The following is a 23,259-nucleotide window of genomic DNA, read 5'->3' on the forward strand; positions in this document are numbered from 1 at the left end:
TAAAAATATTCGTATTTATCATTATTTAATATCTATTTGTATAATTTTGTTTTTTAAAGATATGGGTCAACCATATATAAAATTAAGTTGATCAAGTTATTCCGATAACCTACCCATTAATTTCTTAATTTGTGGGTACCCAACGTTACGGTTTCAATGTCTTCAGAAACACTTTGCATAAACAAGAAGATGAAACTCACTTTTCAGTGTAACCTGGAAAAGAATTGTTATTTTACAGAAGGCAAGGAAAACAAGTTTATCTGTTTCATCTGAACTTCAGTGTGATGAATTCATGCAAGCAGAATAATGACAATCAACCCCAGAATTCATTTTACAAAATGAGATACAAATTTTGATAAACGCTAATCACATATTGGCAAACGATGTGATAACTTAAAAATTTCCTAATTTTCAACTGATTGAGACAAGTAACAGGTTTTCTTCAAGATGATTGTGATGGGCGACCCGCATAAGAGCCGCTCAACAGGTTAATCATTCAATTTGTCCATTTCACTGCCTATCAGCTAGCATGACAAATAATTCCTCATCTGTTATGGCTCCCATCTCCATTGCCCTTTCCAGTACACTTAGTCCGCCGCCATCTTTTATTGTTGGGGAGGCACCTCTGCACGATTAGTAATTTCAGAACATGAACATTTAGCTATCCATCCAAACAGGGAAAGAAAAACAAAAGTGCTGTATGAGGTCCAACTAGAGATCCTATGTTTAACAGTAGTGGACAAGAAGCATAATGAAAATCAAATCAGTTTGTACTGTTTAGATCGCGCACCGAAAGAAATTAAGATTGTGAAACTTCACTAGATAACTGATGCATGTAACAAATACTTTCAGACCTTTTCTAAAGAAATACCTAATAAAAGATTAAAGATGGTTGAAAAACAAAAGCAAGCTCTGATACCATATTTAATTTAGATATTCAAAAACAAAAAATAAATATGTAAAATCAGACAAAAATAAATTCAGAAAAATAGAATATCACAGATTCTACATAAAAATATCAAATGTCCAGCAACAAAACTAAAGATCAAATGCTGAAACTTTAACTTCAACAAACATATAATAAAAAAATTCAAAATATCATAACAAAAGAGAGATAAGATGGAGAGAAATACAAATATTAAACAAAATTCAAAATATTAAGATGGAGAGAAACACAAATATTAAACTCCATTAAAAACAGAGTAATACAAACACTTTTTCTTTTCTTTTCTTTTTCAATTTGGAGCAACTCCTTACAGAAGCTCTCCCACTCTCTCTCTTACATTTTTACAGCACGATATCTTCCCTTTTATACGCAAAGGAAAAGCTTTACAAAGTTAACAATCCATGCTTAAGTATAACTACATTATTTGCCTTACACTCAAAATTTTTTTATCTAATTTTTTCACCAAACATATCTAATCAAGAAAACTTGTTGCAGCAAATATCTCAACTGCAAACACTCCTTGAGATTTTTGCTGTGAATTCTGAAGCTCTTCCTTAATGCAACCAAAGATTCACCTCTATTAAAAAATTAGAGAAGAGAATACATATCTAAATATTGAATTAGATATCTAGGATTGAAACTAGATATTTAAAACCAATACAAAATTGAGCAAACACAGAATAATCTCAGCCGATTTTCGTTTCTCCTCAAACAACAAATCATAAAAGGAAATGGCTAAGAGCCTTTTCAGCAGTGTGTGGACATGCATTAGGTCCCTTTCACATATTTTTCGGCAGTTTATGAACATGTCGATCTCTTCAACAAAGATTTTTGTATTTTATGGACATATTGGTCCCTTCAATAAAAATTTTACAGTTTAGAGATATATTGATCTGAAACATAATTTTAAGACATGAAGGTCTGAAACACAGTTTAAAGATATGGAAGTCTTTTTACAAATTTATATTAGTTTATAGACATGTTGGTCTATTTAACATATGTTTTTACAGTTTTTGGACATGTCAGTCCCTTTAAAAATGTTTTAGAAAATTACCTCCCAAACAAAGAAATAAAAAAAGCTCTCGTAGTGTTTTCAAATATGAAAATGGATGATAAAAATAACAAACTTTTATAAGAACAAACTTTATTTCAACAAAAACAGCCACAAAAGCTTTGAAAAAAAAAAGCCCTTAAAAATTATTTGGACTCTAATACCACTGTTGAAAAATAAAAGCAAGCTTTGATACCACTATTAGAAAAATCAAAAGGAAGCTCTGAGTCTGACGGCATGTTAAATTTAGAACAGAAAATAGATGTCCAAAACTGAAATTAGGTATCCAAAAGCAAAAAATAGATATCTAAAATCAGACAGAAATAAATCCAGAAAAACAGGGTATTACGATTCTGTATAAAAATATCAAATGTCCAACAACAAAATTAAATATTAAATGCTGGAACTTTAACATTAACAAACATATAACAAAAGATTCAAAATATCATAACAAAAGAGAGATAAGATGGAGAGAAATACAAATATTAAACTTCATTAAAAACAGAGTAATATAGACACTTTTTTTTTCTTTTCTTTTCTTTTTCATTTTGGAGTGTTAAATTTGGATTAGATCTAACTCAATCTAAAAGTTAGCTCAAGGAGGAGAAGTGCCAAAAACCCTTATAAGGGCACATCACCCCTTTTCCAAATTGATGTGGGATTCAACATGGAGCAACTCTTTACAGAATCTCTCCCACTTTCCCTCATATATTTTTACAGCACAATATCTTCCTTTTAAGAGGCAAAGGAGAAGCATTACAAAGTCAACAATCAATGCTTAAGCATGGCTACATTACTTACCTTCCACAAATTCTTTTTTATCTTATTTTTTCACTAAACATATCTAATCAAGAAAACTTGTTGCATCAAATATCTCAGCTACCAACAAGGACCACCGTAAAATTGATGCAAATGCCATGTGGATGAAGACTGACACTCTAAAAGGTCATAAACAGAAAGTTTTGGGTACATTGAAACTTGAAAGGTGATTGATTACACCTAGAAGCTTGATAGTGAAAGAGAATTGCCAAAAAGCAATAGAGAACCGAAGAGCCAGTTTATGGAAGGCTAAAAAGGTTTTTTGAGTCTAGAATAAATTCCCGTAAAACTTTTTACTATAAATAACTTGCTACACAACAGCCACTGGGCAATTGGACTAGGGTTAAAGCCACTACTATAATAACATATTGAGAGATTTATCCTCTCTTCTCGATCCTACACTGCTGGAACAATCCATGCTTCCCCCCTATAGCCAAACCCTAAATCTTAATACACAACAGCTCTCATCTTATCTTTTCTTTCTTTTTTATTGTCACGGTATCTCTTCTCATTTGTGTTCCTTCTCTCTTGCTTTGTCAACCTCTATCAATTTTTAAAATTGCTCATCTACCTCATATCCTTTTTATTTAATGAAAAAATGTCTCTTGATCTACTGTACCATCTGTTATGGTGTGTATTACTCAGCTTTGGAAGTACATCAACTGTGTGTATCACATAACCAATGCCATCTATTCTCAAAGAAAATGTTGACTTATTTGTTGATTCTAGTGATATGATTTGATTTGATTATGGATTCTAAGTATAAAGTAGGATCCTTAATTATCTATGTAATTATTCTGTGATTATTTGCTTTCTGTTTAGTTGTAATTCTTTGTGTATAAATAATCATGTATGTGTATAAATAGTCATTTAAATTACTTGTAAAGATCAAAAGTGAAATACAAAAATACTATAAAATTCTCCATAATTCTTAATAGTATCAGAGCTTTTTTCTCATTTTAGAATTTAAATTCTATTTTTCCTCTTTAGGGTTTCAAAACCCTAGATCTACCTTTTTGGTACTACTCTATTTAGGGACCTTTTCACCTCTCACCGCAGGCACAAGGAGGATTGTCAGACCGTCGCCGACCAGATCGCCTAGCTCCAACGCCGGAAAGTGACCGCGTGAGGCTCACGCGCCAAACCTTCCCGGCACATGACACCGTTCGATGCTGCTTTGCCGCTTTGATCACTCCGGCGCCGATTTCGACCCTCTTTCCAGCATTCAAAATTTTTCATTGTATCAGAGCTTTTTTCTCATTTTAGGGTTTAAATTCTATTTTTTCTCTTTAGGATTTCAAAACCCTAAATCTACCTTTTTGGTACTACTCTATTTAGGGACCTTTTCACCTCTCACCGCTGGCACAAGGAGGATTGCCGGACCGTCGCCGATCAGACCGCCTAGCTCCGACGCCGGAAAGTGACGCGCTTGAGGCTCAAGCGCCCTCCCTTCTCGGTGCATGACACCATTCGACGCTACTTCGCTGCTTCGATCACTCCGACGCCGATTCCAACCCTCTTTCCAGTATTCTCGTGCTGCTACCTAGTCTTTTGGTGATTCAATTGGGCTCTCTTGTCTGTACAATCTTGGGTATCTCCTATTCTTTTACGGCTCATTTGTTTTTACCATGACAGAAAGTAAAAAGGTCTCGATTCCTAATTCTGATAATCCTTCCTTGCAAATTAGTCCCATAAAACTTAATGGAACCAATTATCTTACTTAGGTTTTGTTTGTTGTTTATCAAGACTAGAGGACTGTAAGGCTATGTCACTGGTAATAAAAAGCAACCGGATGAGAGTGTTCCAGATTTTACTAAATGGGATTCAGATAATTGTCTTGTTATAACATGGTTATTTAATTCTATGCAACCTCATATCTCTAAGTCCTATTTGTTAATTGATACTACTGCAAAGATATGGAAGGTTTTGTCCTTAACTTATTCCAAGATTGAGAATGATGCCCAAATTTATGATATTCAGAATAAGATCCATGGTACTAAGCAAGGAGAAATGACTTTTGTCCTTAACTTATTCCAAGATTGAGAATGATGCCCAAATTTATGATATTCAGAATAAGATCCATGGTACTAAGCAAGGAGAAATGACTATCTCCCAACTTTATTCTGAGTTATGTGGCTTATGGTAGGAGCTTGATTACTATTAGGAAAGTCGCTGACATGCTATGTTCTATATTGCAGGAGTTGAAAAGGTTAGATTGGCTACTAGTTTGAGCACACCGCAACCTCTTAATTCTGAGAAATATCACCTGCATTGTGACTATTGTGCAAAATCGAGGCATACTAAAGAGACTTGCTGAAAATTATATAGTCGTCCCATTAGAGGCCTGGAGGGAAATAATGAGGTATCTCTAGAGGTCAAGCTAATTTAGCAAAAACTGTGGAGGAGCCCTTAAAGGAGACAACAGCTGTTGAGTTTCTTTTCCCTAATGAAATTCAGAGTCTCAAGTGCCTCCTGTCTCATATTGACACCTCTTCCTCCTTTGGTGGCACATCTAACTTTGTAAAGTCAGGTCATACTTCCTCTCTTGATACTATTCCATGGATTATTGTTTTTAGTGTGAATAGACACATGACAGGTTCTTCTAAAGGCTTTCTCAATTATTTTCCTTCTCTAACCAAAGGCAGTGTTAAAATTGTTGATGACTCTTTTTACTCCCATATCCGGAACAGGTTCTGTTATTTGTGCACCCAATATTAAATTATCATTTGTCCTTCATGTTCCCCATTTTTTTGTCAACATTTTATTTGTCATTGCTATCACCAATGCTCTTAATTGTAAAATTGATTTCTTTCCTGATCATTGTGTTATTCATGATCTTCTCACAAAGGAAGAGGATTGGCAATGGTAGACTGCATAATGGCTTCTATATGTTGGAAGGTGATCTAGGTTCTCCGATATCCCAAGCCTGTTTTGGAGAAAATAAGCATATCAATTAGGAAATACTACAGTGGCACAGGCGGTTAGAGCATCCATCATTTTTTGACTTAGAAAAACTTTATCCTAGTTTGTTTGCTAGAACTCAGTTTGGTTTTTTATTTTGTAATACTTGTGAGTATGCTAAGCATACTAGAACCTCCTATCCTTTGAGTCATAATAAAAGTTAAATTCTTGTTGTGACTATTTATTCTGATATTTGAGGGCCTACTCAAACTCTCCTCTTATCTGATAATTGATGGTTTGTCACCTTTATTGATTGTTGCACTTGAATGACTTGGGTAGATTTGATTAAAGCTAAAAGTGATGTTTTTTCTTGTTTTCAATCCTTTCACAAAATTATTTATACTAAATTTGATACTGAGATGAAAATTTTGAGAACTGAGAATGGAAGAATATATATGGATAGTAGGTTTTCTGCTTATTTGGAAACGAATGGATTAGTACATCAGACAAGTTGTCCTTATACTAGTGTACAAATGGCATTGCTGAAAGAAAAAACATGCATCTATTGGAGGTAGCTCGATCTTCTATGTTCACCATGAGCCTACCCAAAGCATATTGGGGAGATGTAGTCCTTATATCTGCTTATCTTATCAATAGAATACCCCTCAAGACCCTTGACTTTATGAGTCCTTTGAAGGTTCTGCAAGGAAGGAATTCATAAATTGTTCCATCAAAAGTATTTGGGGTGTATTTGCTTTGTCCATACTAGGACGGCAGAAAAGTTGAACCCCCAAGGCCCTTAAATATGTGTGTGTGGAGCATTCTCTAACACAAAAGTGATAGAGGTGTTACCATCCTCCATCTAAAAAATACTTTGTCAGTATAGATGTTACCTTCCGATAAATTGAACCCTACTTCAGTACCATCTACTCACCTCTTCAGAGGGAGAATAATGAGCAAGAAGAGGTGACCCCGAATTCTGTAATTCTAAATGATATGGTTCAACAAGAGAGTTCTAGTAGACAGGAGGAGATGTCTAATCAAGAGGAGAGAATTGGACATTTGGATAAGCCAGATTTGAAGAGGTATTCGAGGAGAGAAGGTAGAAGAAGCCATTATGTAGTCTACTCAGAGTCAACAATCTTCTTCTGGTGAGTTACCCATAACTCATGAATACTTCAATGATTTAGATAAACCCATTGCACAAAGAAAAAGTGTCAGATCTTGTACTAAACACCCTATTTCTAACTTTATTTCTTATGAATCTTTTTTCCTCCTATAGAGTCTTTGTCTTGTCTATTTCCTCTATGTCTATTCTACAGGATTAAAAGAAAGTTCTTGCAGATCCTAAATGGAAGAGAGCAATGATTGAAGAAATGAATGCATTGGCAAAAAATGAGATCTGGGAGCTTGTCACTCTTCCTCCTAGGAAAAAACTTATTGGCTATAAGTGGATATTCACAGTAAAATACAAAGCTGATGGCATAATTGAACAGTTTAAGGCTAAATTGATTGCTAAAGGATTCACCCAAACCTACGAAGTGGATTATCAAGAAACATTTGACTCAGTTGTAAAAATGAACTCAATCCGAGTCCTATTATCTTGTGCAGCCAACTTGGACGGGGACCTGTAGCAGTTTGATGTGAAGAATGCTTTCCTCCATGGAGATTTAAAGGAAGAAGTGTTCATGGAGATCCCTCCTGGGTTCGCTAATGAGAAAGCACAAGAAAAGCTGTGCAGGTTAAAAAAGGCTTTGCATAGACTAAAACAATCACCCACAACTTGGGTTGACAGGTTTAGAAAAGCCATGATGTTCTTTGGTTACCAACAGAATAATGCTAATTACACTCTGTTTATTAAAAATCACAAGGGTAAGATCACCCTTTATGTTGATGATATAGAGGTAACAGGTGATGACCAAGAGGAAATGGCTCAACTAAATAGGTTGTTGGCTCAAGAATTTGAAATTCAAAGATCTAGGAAAGCTTCAATATTTTCTAGATATTGAGGTGGCTAGATCAGAAAAAAAGAATCTTTATCTCTCAAAGAAAGTATATTTTGGACCTTTTGAAAGAAACTGGTATGTTGGGATGTAAACCAGCAGAATCTCCCATTTAAAGTAATTACAAGATGCAAGTAGGAACTAGTGAGTCCGTGGATATTAGAAGATACCACAGATTGATAGGTGGTTGATTTATCTCTCACACACTTGATCAGATATAACCTATGTTATTAGCTTAGTCAGTCAATTCATGCATGACTCTCGCAAGATTCATATGCAGGCTGTCCTTCGCATCTTGAGATAGCTTAAGTCTGTGCTAGGGAAAGGGCTTCTTTACTCCAAACATAGTCACTTATGAGTTGAAACTTTTATACATGCAGATTGGGCAAGATCTCTCAATGATAGGAAACCCACCTCTGGCTAGTGCACAGTTGTGGAAGAAAACCTTATCACCTGGAGAAGTAAAAAAAAACGTGTTGTTGGTCGGTCAAGTGCTGAAGCAAAATACAGAGCAATAGCCCAAGGTATGTGTGAACTTTTATGGTTGCAGAATTTATTGGAAGAGCTGAGATTGCCCAAGAGAGACAAGATAATTTTGTATTGTGACTGTCATTAGTATAGCACAAAAACCAATTCAACATGACCGAATAAGTACGTTGAGATTGATCGGCACTTCATTAAAGAAAAATTAACAGATGGTGTCTTGAGTTTAGTTCATGTGACTTCTACTAGGCAACTTGCAGATGTGTTCACTAAAGGGCTCAACAATAGAATCTACCGTAATCTTATTTGCAAGTTGGGTATGTGCGACATCTATACACCAACTTGAGGGAGATGTTGACTTATTTGCTGATTCTAGTGATATGATTGATTTGATTATGGATTCTAGGCATAAATTAGAATCCTTAATTATCTCTATAATTATTTTTTGATTATTTGCTTCCTGTTTAATTGTAATTCTTTGTGTATAAATAGTCATATAAATCACTTGTAAAGATCAAGAGTGAAATACAAGAATACTCTAAAATTCTCAAAAATTCTTCAATTAGCAATTCATATATTCAAGTTTCATGAAGATGAGATCAAATATAACAGTACCTTCGAAGCAGAAACTTTGCCATTGCATAGTCCCTTTTAGAAATGCAGTGGTGCAAAGGAGTTCTTCCATGGAAATCACGCAAGTTCACCTCAGCACCAAACTGCAGCAACAGTTCAAGCATTACTTCATCACCATAGTGGCATGCTAGATGCAACAATGAACAACCTTGAAGACAATTTCCTGGATCCTTGGAATCATTGATTCTCTGGCAGCTTTCTGGATCATAGTGTTTCGTTTCTGCTGCATGAGAACTGACCTCAGAATTTTGTGTCTCGATGTCATGGTGAAATGATCCAATGCCAACAACTTCATCAAATGTGGTATTAATAATGTTTATGTCTGAAATCACAATATAGCGATATACTTCTCGCAAATTATTTGTCTTGACAGCTTGCCATATGCCTGACTTGCAAGGGAAAATACCAGATACACTTGCTTCTCTGATGACTAGCAATTTTTCCACATACTGGTATAAGGCAACCAAAGTTAGTCTCACATTATACATGAATAAATCTTTTCTACTGGACACAAATGTTCATTGACACCAATACGAAATAGCAGGAATTTTGAATATGAATTTTTTGTGGAAGCAGGATTTGAAGGACATTAGGATAATATTTTTAAAATTTTAAGAACAGAGCAATCGTATCATTTGGATAGAATAAACATTTAGTCATGGTCACCTATCCATAAACGTATTAGTTGACCAGCTTTCTAGATTAACATATAAACTAAATATAAATTGTTCGTTCATCAGCTAAAAACCTATGCTTTCATTAACTCTTGAAAAAAAAACATTGTATACTTGTGATAAATTCAAAATTAAGAAACTATGTAAAGTGAGTATTTATGGTAAACACAATTTTTTTTTTTTGGAAAAAACTGTGATTCACATAAATATTTAAAATTAAAATTATAAAAAAATATTATTAGTAGTGACAAAAGTTACAAGCAATTTGCTTACTCAAGGAAATACTTTATGGAAATAATTTTAATTGCCTTGTCAGTTGATATGAACATAATCACATTTACACCAACTGAAGTAAATTCTATTGTCATATCATTAGAAAGGGTCATCTTTAACAGATATTACATCCGAAACTTCACATACACAATTGATAGTAGAGCAGATTTGTGAATCCTTGAAATGGAAATGGGACAGGCTCCATGGATTTAGTACGAAAGTAAATAATTTTAGCAAGCACCTTTGCGTGAATATGCTTCTCTTTAGAGCAGATGGCATCTCTCGGACCCGGTTTTTCAATTGATGATGCAATAACATTTGATTCATCCACTCTGCATGGGAATTGCAAGACAGTAGAGTAATATAAGTACATAATTTAAATATATATATATATATTTTAAGTTAAAATGGATAAGAACACGGAATGCAAAAATTCAGTTTTTGTTTAAACATTTGGAGGACATATTAAACATGATTAGATGGACAACCATAGCTTTAAACCTCAGTTACAGTCATGAATAACGGAAATAGGGTTGTACGCATATCATTAAGCAAACTTTTTTTTAGTAAAAAATTTGCAAAGTTTTTAAAATGAATTAATATTCAAAGATATAATTAAAATTATGCTAAACATCATTATAACTTTTTGATTGTCTGCTCATACCTTACTTGTAGTTTTATGATGTACTTTTTCATATCTATATCTCAATAGAAATTTAGTCTTGACAGATGTCGCCTTTACAGAGATAATACCAATCTTCTTTATAACACAGACATCTATGAGTTGGAAGAAGGAAGATGAGTGGCTCATATATAAAGTTACATCAGATAGTGGGATATCCTAGTATTATCAGATAGCGGGATGTCTTCTAGTATCTTTTCTCATGCACATTCAGATGGCGATTCTACCAATGTTTCGCCCTCAGCTCCAAATAGACAGCCAATTGTTCAAGTTTACTACAGAAGGGACATGATCGATGATACATGTCCTGCACCAGCATCTTCTTCGCCATGAAATCCATTACCGAGTGATTGACCTACCCATTAGCCTTCAGAAAGGTAAGCGCCAATGTATATCAACTTGCTCTATGGCCAATTTTATTTCATATGGCCACTTCTCTCCTACCACTAATTCTTTAATTGCTTCCCTAGGCTGTTTATGTATCTAAGACAATCAAAGAGGCTATATCTCATTCTGGCTGGCATGAAGCATTGCTTGAGGAGATAAAAGCTCTAGATGATAATCATACATGGGGCCTTGTAGACTTAGGATGCAAATGGGTTTTTACAATCCAAGTAAATCTAGATGGATTTATGGCCTGACTCAAAGCTAGACTTGTGGTTAAAGGATCTACAAGGACTTACAGAGTAATTCAAACACTTTCTCTCTGGTTGCTAAATTGACTTATGTTCATTTATTCATATCCATAACTGCCTCTCAACATTGGTCTTTACATCAGTTAGATATCAACAATGTATTTCTTCACAGTGATCTCCAAGAAGTATATATAGAGCCAATCGGACTTTGTTGCTCACGGAGAATATGAGAAAGTCTGCCGTTTGAAGAAATTTTAGTATAATTTGAAGCAAAGTCCTTGTGCCTTGTTTGGCAAGTTCAGTGAGATAGTTTAAGAGTTTGCATTGAAAATGAGAAAGTGTGATCATTTGGTCGTCTTCTACAGACAATCAAAAAGTTAGAGTTATTCTTCTTGTTCAGCATGTTGATGAAATTGTTATTATAGGAAATGATTATGCAAGGATATGTTTCTTCAAGGCTTTCTTGCATACCAGCTTCCCTACTAAAGACTTGGGCCAACTGAAATACATCTTGGAAGTAGAAGTTCTAAGTAAGAGGGATTTTCCTGTCTTAGAGAAAATGTCATTGACTTGTGTATAGAAATGGGAAAGTTGTAACAAATCTTGTGTTACTTGAAGGGAACTCTTGGACTTGGTATAATATATAGTGATCATGGGCATACTAACATTGAGTGCTTTTCAAATGTTGAGATCCAAAAAGTAATACTGTGCTTTTGTTGAAGGCATCCTAATTTCATAGAAAAGTAAGAAGCAGAGTGTTGTATTCAGGTCAAGTGCAGAATTTGAATATAGAGCCATAACTCAATCCACTTGTGAGATTTTATGGATAAATCACATGTCGGCAGAAATTAGAATAGATCTCTCATGACCAGTAAAACTTTAGCGTAATAATCAAGCTGCTCTCCACATTGCCTCTAATCTAACATACTATGAGTGGACAAAACCTATTGAAGTCGATTGTCACTTTATTCATAAAAAAATTCAAGAAAAAGTGATTTCCACGGATATGTGAAGACAGGGGAGCAACTAGGTGATTTGTTTATAAAAGCATAAAATGGAACAAGTTGAGCATGATTAATATCTATGCTCCAACCTGAAGTGGAATGTTATAATATGTAAATGATTATATTTCCATGTACATAACATAATTATAGGCATAATTGTAGGAATCTGATTATGAGAACAGTTTTAAGAGATTGACTATATTTCCATGTATAAGATTTGTAACCTCTATAAACACCCATTCACTCAGAGAATAATAGTACACACAATTTCCTCCATTCTCAGTCTGATTTTCCAAACAAGAAGCTAGTGAAGCCAATCAAGCCATTGATATTTTGAAGACAATAGTGAAACTTGAAAAGGAAAACAAAAAGTCAAGAACCTTGCTCCTAATGACTTATAGAGACCTCTAATTGTTTATCTAATTGATTTTATTTGTTCAGATGTGGTCAGAGATACAAAGGGAAGTACGAAGTTTCACTTTACGTCTAGAAGACTTTGATATGATTATTTTATGAATAATACAATTGAGAATTAGTTTCAATTTTCCTCAAGAATTTGTCCCTTGTTTGTATCTATTCTTTCTAGTGCTATATCATTATTGGTTCAACGGTTAAAGTCATAAATACAATTTGAAACTTCTACTAATTGATTACAATCTAGAATGACAAAATAGGGAGAAATTTTGGTTATTATACCCAATTAAAAAGTCCAATATACTAAAATTAAAATTATCAATTTTACCTTTCATTCTTCACCCAAAGCAATCCTTCCCATATGGAGTTGCAATAAGCATTACCAAGTGAGTGGAACAAGTCCAAGACTGTAGGTTCCCAAACCTTGACATCCAATGTTAAAGATCTCACCTGTACCAAAAGAAAAAGAAAATCAGCTTCTCTTAGAAAGAGTACAAAATCATGGCTTTGTCCATATTTTTACCATTTTCCAATCCCATTTAATAACGTGTGAAGAAATTTTGCATCCTTAAAACTAGTGATACAACGTACTTACAACCTATAGCAACTACACGCTAATTTGGAATTGTATGAAATTGTAGTCTTCACTATAGGGATAAACAAGTAAACAATAATGAGAAATGCAAGGAATGATTCTAAAAACTTTGAGAGAACAAGGTAAATATCATTGCTCATCTTATTTGCGACTTTACTTTCTTCTTTTGAATAGACCAAGCTCTAGCCCATGTTCTAGAATAGATCTTTTAGTCAAAAAACAAAGAAAAAAGAAAAAAGAAAAGAAAAGATGGGAGTCGGACGTTCGATTAAATAGAGCACTAAATAAAGTCACCATACTGGATTGGTATCTAATACTTGTAATCCAAGATCTTTTGGATGAGCTTCATGAGGCACATTACTTCTACAAAATCAATGTTAAATCGGGCTACCACCAGATTCGAGTGAGAGATGATGATGCACCAAAAATGGCATTCCGAACTCACTCCAAGCACTATGAACATTTATAGTTCATGCAATGTGGTCTCGCTAATGCTTCAGCAACTTTCAAGTGACCATGGACAATTTATTCGACCTTATTTGCATAAATATGTTTTTTGTATTTTTGGATGATATATTAATCTACTTGTCAGAATCACCTCCATCATCATCAAATTATATTGATGTAGTTAACACAGAATTCCTTTATGGCTAACATGAAGAAGAGTGGATTTGGAAAACAGCAGATTGATTACCTAGGCCACATTATTAAGCTTCTGTTTGGTGATTTCAGTCATCATCGATGTTACATTGGGAAGAATAGCCTTATTTCTAACTCTGTCCTCAACCATAGAGAATATCCAAACATATAAATAGTCTCCAAAAAAGAATCAATTTGCCTTTGAACAAAGACTCAAAATACCTTAGAAAACCAAATCAAAGAAATACCATATGAAAGAGATACCAAAACTCTGAAAAAACCACGTTGCAACAAGTGCACCAGAGTGACACTAGAGATGGAAGAACAGCCACAAGATGGCGCCGGTAAAAGGAACATGCACAAGTGCATGGGGCATGGTTTTAAAATATGGTTGTTACGTTATGTAACGGGTTTTAAGGGGCAATTACCCATTACCTCATTACACAACAACTCTCGAGTTGCAAGTGTAACGGCCATTACTGACTACAAAGTATCAGTAAAACGGCCGTTACCAATAATTGAAATTCTTTTTATATCCTTCATCTTTTGCCCTTATTCTCATTTTTATTAGTTTCCACACTTTTCAACAACTTCAAAAGCAATATTTTTCAAGTTCTCTTTCCTTTCTCTTTCAAATTCCAATATTCCCTGGATATTTCTCATACAAGTTTAGATCAATCATAAACCACTGTATTTTCACGCTTATTTCTTCTAAAAGATTAGTTAAATTTTCTGTATTTTAGTTTTTAGTTTTTTTTTCCCTTTTATAAAATTTTTTTGTGAATTGAAGTGTTAGTTTTGAGTTAAACTTGTACTTTAAGCTATTAGTTTACTCGATCTATAAAGATTGTGTTGGTTTTTCTTATTCTAAACCATATGATGCTTAATTTAAGTTAAATAGTCTATATTTGATGTATTTATATTTGTTATGTATTAGAATATATTGTTCTAAATTAAATCTAACCAATATTATTTTATTTTATGAAGTTTGCAAATTGATTTGAAAAATTTGCATAGTGCTAGGCCATTACCATTACATTACAGACGTTACGGGCCTATTTCCGTTACCCGCGACCACGATTTAAAACCATGACATGGGGTCAGAACAAAAAGAAAGAGATGGCACATGAGAGCCACACACCCCTTCAGGTCACTGGATTTAAACAGCTGACCAATCTCTTAGTGGCAGTGTTATCAACGTGAGAGGCGACAGTAAAGCGATAGGGTCCCCTATCGCCTTAGGCGAGAGGCAAGGTGACGCTTTTTTGAAAAAGATGACAATGCCAAAATTTTGTTATAGATTTTAAATATACATATATACATATGAACACTTCAATGAACACCCATATTTAAAGGAAAAATTACATGTTCAAATGAAATATATATGTTATTTGCAAGAAAGAAATTTTGTTTTAAAAAAAAAGGGAAAAGAAAAAGAGGATTTGCTGATGTGCCAGGTCTAGCAAAGAGAGAAGAGAGGATGAGAAAGAGAAGGAAAAAAGGAGAAGAGGAGAGAAGACATGCTGCTATGCAGGTATAGTAGAGAGAGAAGAGAGGAGAAAGAAGAAGAAGAGAGAAAGAGAAAGGAGGAGAGACATACCTGGTTGATGGTATTTGGAGCAAAAAAGAGTAAGAAATTTGCATTTTAGTTGCCGCGGAAGTGTTATCTGCTGTTTGAAAGAGATGGAGAGAGACTAAAATTTCTCTTTTGTTGTTCAAAAGCATTTTTTAAAAAAAAAAGGCTTACTTCAGTGAGGCGTCACCTCTGTCGCCTCTTGCCTAGCGCCTTTGTGGACTGAGGCATCAGCTTTGTGCAAGCGCCTCGCCTAAGTCGCCTTTTGCCTTTTATCACCTTTAATAACACTGCTTAGTGGGCTTCTTGTTCGAGGGAGGAGAAACCTATCCTAGGTAGGTGAATTGAGATGGCAACAAATAGACCAAAAAGTAGGGCTGAAAAAGAAATCTGGTACAGAATTTATGCTTTGATACAATGTCAGTTTAGCATAGATATTGCGTGTATTTGTTGAGACGTTTAATATTGTTAAATTTGGGTAAGGTCTAATGATCTAAATAAGCCAATTGCTCAGACAAAAAAGTTAGGTCTTGCATAAAGCACCCTATTCTAACTTCCTCTCTTATGATTCTTTTTCTCCATCATAGAGCCTTTGTTCTATCTATTTCCTCTGTATCTATCCCACATAATTGAAAGAAAGCTCCCAAAGATTCTAATTGGGAGGGAGCAATAATTGAAGAAATGAAAACCTTGGCTAAAAATGAGTCGTGGGAGTTGATGTCTCTTCCACCTAGAAAAAAACTAGTTGGCTGCAGATGGGTGTTCACTGTGAAACACAAAGCAGATGATCAATTAAAAGATTCAAGGCCAGACTAATTCCTAAGGGATACACTCAAACTCATAGAGTGGATTACCAAGAGACATTTGCTCCTATTGTCAAAATGAACTCAATCAGAGAATTGTTATCTTGTGATGCCAACCTTGATCGAGACCTACAGTAATTTGATGTGAAAAATGTATTTATTCATGGAGACTTGGAGAAGGAAGTGTATATGAAAATTCCTTCTGGATTTGCTAATGAAAAAACACAAAAAAAATTGTGCAGACTAAAAAAGGTTTTGTATGGATTGATGCAGTCACCCAGAGTTTGGTTTGATCTGTTGACTTATTTACTAATCCTAGCTGATTCTAGATATTTGATTTGATCTGATTAGGATCCTTAATTATCTCTGTAATTATTATTTGATTATTTGCTTCCTGTTTAGATATGATTCTCTATGTATAAATAGTCATGTAGACCAATTGTAAAGATTAAGAGTGAAATACAAGAATACTCAAAATTTTCCCCAAAATTCTTCATGGTATTAGAGCTTCCCCATCTGATATTGGGCGCCCCATAAATGTGTCACGCACCAGTAAAAATTCTGGGCGTGATGGAGTGTGTTGAATCCCACATCGGTTGTGGAAAGGGGTAATGTGTCCCTTATATGGGCCATAGGCACTCCTCCCTCTTGAGCTAGCTTTTGAGGTGAGTTAGGCCTGGCCCAAATTTAACATAGTATCAGAGCATTTTCCTAATTTTTTTGGGTCCAAATTCAATTTTTTTCCTCTTTAGGGTTTCAAAACCCTAGATCTACCTTTTTGGTACTAACCCATTTAGGAGCCTCTCATTCTCTCACCGCCGGCACCAGGAGAACCGCCGGACTGCCGCCGGCCGATTGACCAGCTCCGATGCCGGAAAAGCCTACGCGTGAGGCTCACGCGCCACCCCTTCCCGGCGCGTGACCCATCGTCTGTCACTGCTTTGCTGCTCCGATCACTCCGGCGACGATTCCGATCATCTTTCCGGCCTTCCCGTGCTGCTACCCGGTCTTTTTGGTGAATCGAATGGGCTCTCTTGTGTGTACAACCTTGGATACCTCCTATTTTGTCACAGTTTATAAACCTTTACCATGGCAGAAGGTAAAAGGGTGTCAATGACAGAAGGTAAAAGGGTGTCGATAGCAGAAGGTAAAAGAGTCTCGATTCCTAACTCTGATTACTCATTCTTTAGTGCCACATCTGACTTTGTAAAGTCAGGTAATACTTCATCTCTTCATAATATTCCATGGATTATCGATTCTGGTGCGAATAGACACATGACAGGTTCTTCTAAAGGCTTTCTCAATTATTTTCCGTCCCTAACCAAAGATAGTGTCAAAATTGCTGATGGCTCTTTTACTCCCATATCTGGAATAGGTTCTGTTATTTGCACATCCAATATTAAATTATCATTTGTCCTCCATGTTCCCCACTTTCCTGTCAACATTTGATCTGTTAGTGCTATCACCAATGCCCTTAATTGTAAAATTGAATTCTTTCCTGATCATTGTGTTATTCAGGATCTTCACACAGGAAAGATGATTGGCAATGGTAGACTGCATGATGGCTTATATATGTTGGAGGGTGATCCAGGTTTTTCGATATCTCAAGTCTGTTTTGGAGAAAATAAGGATGTCAATCAGGAAATAATACAGTGGCACAGACGGTTAGGGTATCCATCATTCTTTGCCTTAGAAAAACTTTATCCTAATTTGTTTGCTAGAACTCAGTTTGATTCTCTATTTTGTGATGCTTGTGAGTATGCTAAACACACTAGAACATCCTATCCTTTGAGTCATAAGAAAAGTCAAATTCCTTTTGCAACTATTCATTCTGATGTTTGGGGGCCTACTCAAACTGTCTCCTTGTCTGGTAATCGATGGTTTGTCACCTTTATTGATTGTTGCAATCGAATGACTTGGGTCTATTTGATTAAAGCTAAAAGTGATGTCCTTTCTTGTTTTCAATCCTTTCATAAGATGGTTTGTACTCAATTTGATACTAAGGTGAAAATTTTGAGAACTAACAATTGAAGAGAATACATGGATAGTAGCTTTTCTGCTTATTTGGAGAGTAATGGGATAATACACCAGACTAGTTGTCCTTATACTAGTGCTCAAAATGGCGTTGCTGAGAGGAAAAATAGGCATCTATTGGAGGTAGCTCGATCTCTTATGTTCACCATGAATCTATCCAAAGCATATTGGGGAGATGCAATTCTTGCATCTGCTTATCTTATCAATAGAATGCCTCTCAAGACCCTTGACTTTATGAGTCCTTTAGCGGCTCTACAAGGGAAGAATTCATACGTTGTTCCACCAAAAGTATTTGGGTGTGTTTGCTTTGTCCATACTAGGACGGCAGGAAAACTGGATCCCAAGGCCCTTAAATGTGTGTTTGTTGGGTATTCTCCAACACAAAAGGGATACAAGTGTTATCATCCTCCCTCTAGGAAATACTTCGTTAGTATAGATGTTACCTTCCGAGAAACTGAACCCTACTTCAGTACCACCTACTCACCTCTTCAGAGGGAGAATAATGAGCAAGAAGAGGTGATCCCAAATTCTGTGATTCTGAATGATATGGTTCAACTAGAAAGTTTGAGTTCTAGTAGACAGGGGGAGATGTCCAATCAGGGAGAGAGAACTGGTCGTTTGGACAAGCCAGATTTGAGAAGGTATTCAAGGAAAGACAAGGCAGAAAAAGCCATTATGCAATCTACTCAGAGTCAAGAATCTTCTCCTGGTGAGTTACCCAGTCATGAATCTTCTTCTGATGAGTTACCCACAACTCTTTCTTCTGGTGAGTTATCCACAACTCTTAATGTTTCAATGACTTAGATAAACCCATTGCACAAAGAAAAGGGGTCAGATCTTGCACTAAACACCCTATTTCTAACTTTGTTTCTTATGAATCTTTATCTCCTTCCTATAGAGCCTTTGCCTTGTCTATTTCCTCTGTGTCTATTCCACAGGATTAGAAGAAAGCTCTTGCAAATCCTAAATGGAAGAAAGCAATGATTGAAGAGATGAAAACATTGGCTAAAAATGAGACTTGGGAGCTTGTCACTCTCCCACCTGAGAAGAAACTCGTTGGCTGTAAATGGGTGTTCACAGTGAAACACAAAGCTGATGGCACAATTGAACGGTTTAAGGCCAGATTGGTTGCTAAAGGATTCACCCAAACCTATGGAGTGGATTACCAAGAGACATTTGCCCCAGTTGCAAAAATGAACTCAATCAGAGTTTTGTTATCTTTTGCAGCCAACTTGGACTGGGACTTGCAACAGTTTGATGTGAAGAATGCTTTCCTCCATGGAGATTTAGAAGAAGAAATGTTCATGGAAATTCCTCCTGGGTTCGCTGATGAGAAGACACAAGGAAAGGTGTGCAGGTTAAAAAAGGCTTTGTATGGGCTAAAACAATCTCCCAGAGCTTGGTTTGACAGGTTTAGCAGAGCCATGATGTCCTTTGGTTACCAACAAAACAATGCTGATCACACTCTGTTTATCAAACATCATAAGGGTAAGATCACCCTTCTTATTGTGTATGTTGATGATATAGTGGTGACAGGTGATGACAAAGAGGAAATGGCTCAACTAAAGAGGTTGTTGGCCCAAGAATTTGAAATCAAAGATATGGGAAAACTGCAATATTTTCTAGGTATTGAGGTGGCTAGATCAGAAAAAGGAATTTTCATCTCCCAAAGAAAGTACATTCTGGATCTTTTGGAAGAAACTGGTATGATGGGGTGTAAACCAGCAGAATCTCCCATTGAAAGTAATCACAAGCTGAAAGCAGGAACTGGTGAGTCCGTGGATATTGGAAGATATCAGAGATTGGTAGGAAGGTTGATTTATCTCTCACACACTCGACCGGATATAGCCTATGCTGTTAGCTTAGTCAGCCAATTCATGCATGACCCTCGCGAGACTCATATGCAAGCTGTACTTCGCATCTTGAGATACCTAAAGTCTGCGTCAGGGAAATGGCTTCTTTACTCCAAACATGGTCACCTCCGAATTGAAACTTTTACAGATGCAGATTGGGCAGGATCTCTCAATGACAGGAGATCCACCTCTGGCTACTGCACAGTTGTGGGGGGAACCTTGTCACCTGGAGGAGCAAAAAACAAAGTGTTGTTGCTCGGTCAAGTGCGGAAGCAGAATGCAGAGCAATGGCCCAAGGAGTATGTGAACTCTTATGGTTGTAGAAGTTATTGGGAGAGTTGAGATTGTCCGAGAGAGACAAGATAACCTTGTATTGTGACAATAAAGCTACTATAAGTATAGCACAAAATCCAGTCCAACATGACCGAACCAAGCACATTAAAATTGATCGGAACTTCATTAAAGAAAAATTAACAGACGGTGTCTTGAGCCTAGTTCATGTGACTTCTACGGGGCAACTTGTGGATGTATTTACTAAAGGGTTCAACAACAAGATCTACCATAATCTGATTTGCAAGTTGGGCATGTGTGACATCTTTGCACCAACTTGAGGGGGAGTGTTGACTTATTTACTAATCCTAGTTGATTCTAGAGATTTGATTTGATCTGATTAGGATCCTTAATTATCTCTGTAATTATTATTTGATTATTTGCTTCCTGTTTAGATATGATTCTCTATGTATAAATAGTCATGTAGACCAATTGTAAAGATTAAGAGTGAAATACAAGAATACTCAAAATTTTCCCCAAAATTCTTCATGATCGATTCAGCAGAGCTGTGATTTCCTTTAGCTATCAAAGGAGCAATGTTGACCATACCCTTCTCATAGTTTATGTTGATGACATAGTAATGATAAGGGATGACACTGAAGAGATGACTCGACTGAAAAAGCTTTTGGCTAAGAGTTCGAAATTAAAGATCTAGGAAAACTTCAATATTTCCTGAGAATCGAGGTTGCCAAATCAAAAAAGGGAATATTTATTTTCCAGAGAAAATATATTCTAGACCTTTTGGAAGAAACTGGTATATTAGACTGCAAACCAGTAGAAACTCCCATTGAGAGCAACCATAAACTATAAGCAGGGATTGGTGAATCAGTGGATATTGGCAGATACCAGAGGTTCGTAGGCATGATAGGCAGACTGATTTATCTTTCGCATACTCAACCAGACATAGCATATGCAGTCAGTTTAGTCAGTCAATTTATGTATGATCCTCGTGAGTCTCATATGCAAACTGTTTTTCACATTTTGCAATACTTAAAGTCTGCTCCTAGAAAATATCTCCTATTTCCTAAACACGGTCATCGCCGCATACATGAATTCACAGATGCAGATTAGGCTGGATACCTTAATGATAGGAGGTCGACTAGTGGTTACTGCACACTTGTGGGAGAAAACCTTGCCACTTGGAGAAACACGATTATCTCCGCATACACGAATGCACAGATGCAGATTGGTCTGGATCCCTTGACGATAGGAGGTAGACTAGTGGTTATTGCACACTTGTGGGAGGAAACCTTGTCACTTGGAGAAGCAAAAAGCAAAGTGTTGTTGCTCGATCAAGTGCTGAGACGGAATATAGAGTAATGGCAATGGTGTTTGTGAACTCCTATGATTACAAAGATTATTGGAGGAATTGAAACTGTTGGAAAGGGATAAACTCCTCTTGTACCGTGACAACAAAACTGCCTCACAATCTAGTTTAACGTGACCGAACGAAGCACATAGAAATTGATCAATACTTCATTAAAGAGAAGTTAATAAATGGTGTTTTGATATTAGCTTATATGACTTTCGATGAACAGCTAGCTGATGTGTTTACGAAAGGGCTCAGCAACAAGACTTATCACACCTTGGTTTGCAAGTCGAGCATTTGTGATATCTATGCACCAACTTGAGGGGGAGTGTTAACCAATATAGAAGGTTCCTAGTTAGGATGATTCAAATCTTGAAGATTCTAATTAGGCTTGATTATAGAAATTTTATTTTTATTGTAAATATTCCTAATTTAAGTTGATTCTTTGTATATAAATACTCAAACTTTGTAAAGATCAATTCAATTGAAATAGAATAAAAATTTTCTCCCTAAATTCTTCACGATGCACATTTCCTGAAACCTAAAAAAGACATGATATTCTATCATGTTCCACAAATCAAAACATCATCCCATTCTCACATTACTTAATAATTGTAGAGGATAGAGACTCGAGAGACTGCCATCTCTTTCACACATTATAAAATACTTAATGATTACAATCAACTCAAAAGTAGGAAAGTAAAAGGTATGCATTCAGTTGAAAAGACAATGCACCTTAGAAATATGAACGCCAAGATTCCGATGAACACCAGAGCACTCGATGCACAACAAAATACCAAGATTAAGAGATGCCCAGTCAGGTTCAGGAGCACTGCACTCAGCACAAACATCATTTCCCGGAATTTCTCTAAGAACCAAAGAAGCACAATCAGCTTTATTAATGTTCATGTCAGCTTCAAGATGTTGATGATTATTTAGTTCAACTGCACATGCAGCACCACTCGTGATCACATTATGTTCCAGATTTTTCATTTTTGGATGTGGCTGCATAAGTAAATAATTCACATTATTAACACCTGCAGCATGTAATTTGAATTTAATATAGGAGCATCAAGGCTTGCTAGAGATCAACCTGTTGCAGGAAATGAATGTTAAAAAGAGATGCAATTACTCCTGTAATTTTGTTTACCCAATCCATTCTATCTGCTCCATTTTCAGCCTGACAAACCAGGTAAGACGAGGCATTCAAATAACTTTAAACAAAATAGCTCTAACCTCTCAAGTTAACCAAAATATGAGAATGATTTGAGCGAAACGGATTAATTTGTTAATATAAATATTCTTTTATTTATGGAATACATCACCATGATGCACTCATTTTGCAAAAATACCTCCTATTTATGTTAAATTTATAAAATTCGAAATAGCAGAATGACTGAGATGGATCAAGGCTCATGTGCAAGTGGCAATCATTGTAGATAACATGTTTTATCACTTTCTGTTTTCCCTTCATGCTTTCAAAGTATTAGGCATATATATGCAAAATTTTCTCCTGGCATACTTGCCAGTTTAGCAAAATGGAACTAAATTACTGCATTCCAGACAGGTTGTGAATGCTAAAACCTGCAATAAAGGCCCCATATA

General features: G+C 35.8%; 1 protein-coding gene across 9 annotated transcripts in view; it reads right to left on the reverse strand.

The window, feature by feature from the left end:
* Positions 1 to 200: 200 nt before the first annotated feature.
* The window catches only part of LOC110624107 (ADP-ribosylation factor GTPase-activating protein AGD4), a 63,625-nt gene continuing 40,566 nt past the window's right edge, over positions 201 to 23,259 (reverse strand). For 8 of the 9 annotated variants that reach the window (XM_021769197.2, XM_043960612.1, XM_021769193.2 and 5 more), the window contains 6 exons: positions 22,748 to 22,834; positions 22,390 to 22,659; positions 12,847 to 12,968; positions 10,025 to 10,115; positions 8,819 to 9,285; positions 201 to 625 (listed from right to left, as the gene is read on the reverse strand). In XM_021769197.2, coding sequence (XP_021624889.1) covers positions 511 to 625; positions 8,819 to 9,285; positions 10,025 to 10,115; positions 12,847 to 12,968; positions 22,390 to 22,659; positions 22,748 to 22,834 — 1,152 coding nt within the window. In that variant the 3' untranslated portion in view covers positions 201 to 510. The remainder of the gene's footprint in view (positions 626 to 8,818; positions 9,286 to 10,024; positions 10,116 to 12,846; positions 12,969 to 22,389; positions 22,660 to 22,747; positions 22,835 to 23,259) is intronic. The other variant, XM_043960611.1, reaches the window with a different exon arrangement.

This window comes from Manihot esculenta, chromosome 10 (assembly GCF_001659605.2).
Source record: "Manihot esculenta cultivar AM560-2 chromosome 10, M.esculenta_v8, whole genome shotgun sequence".
Taxonomy (NCBI): Eukaryota; Viridiplantae; Streptophyta; class Magnoliopsida; order Malpighiales; family Euphorbiaceae; genus Manihot; species Manihot esculenta.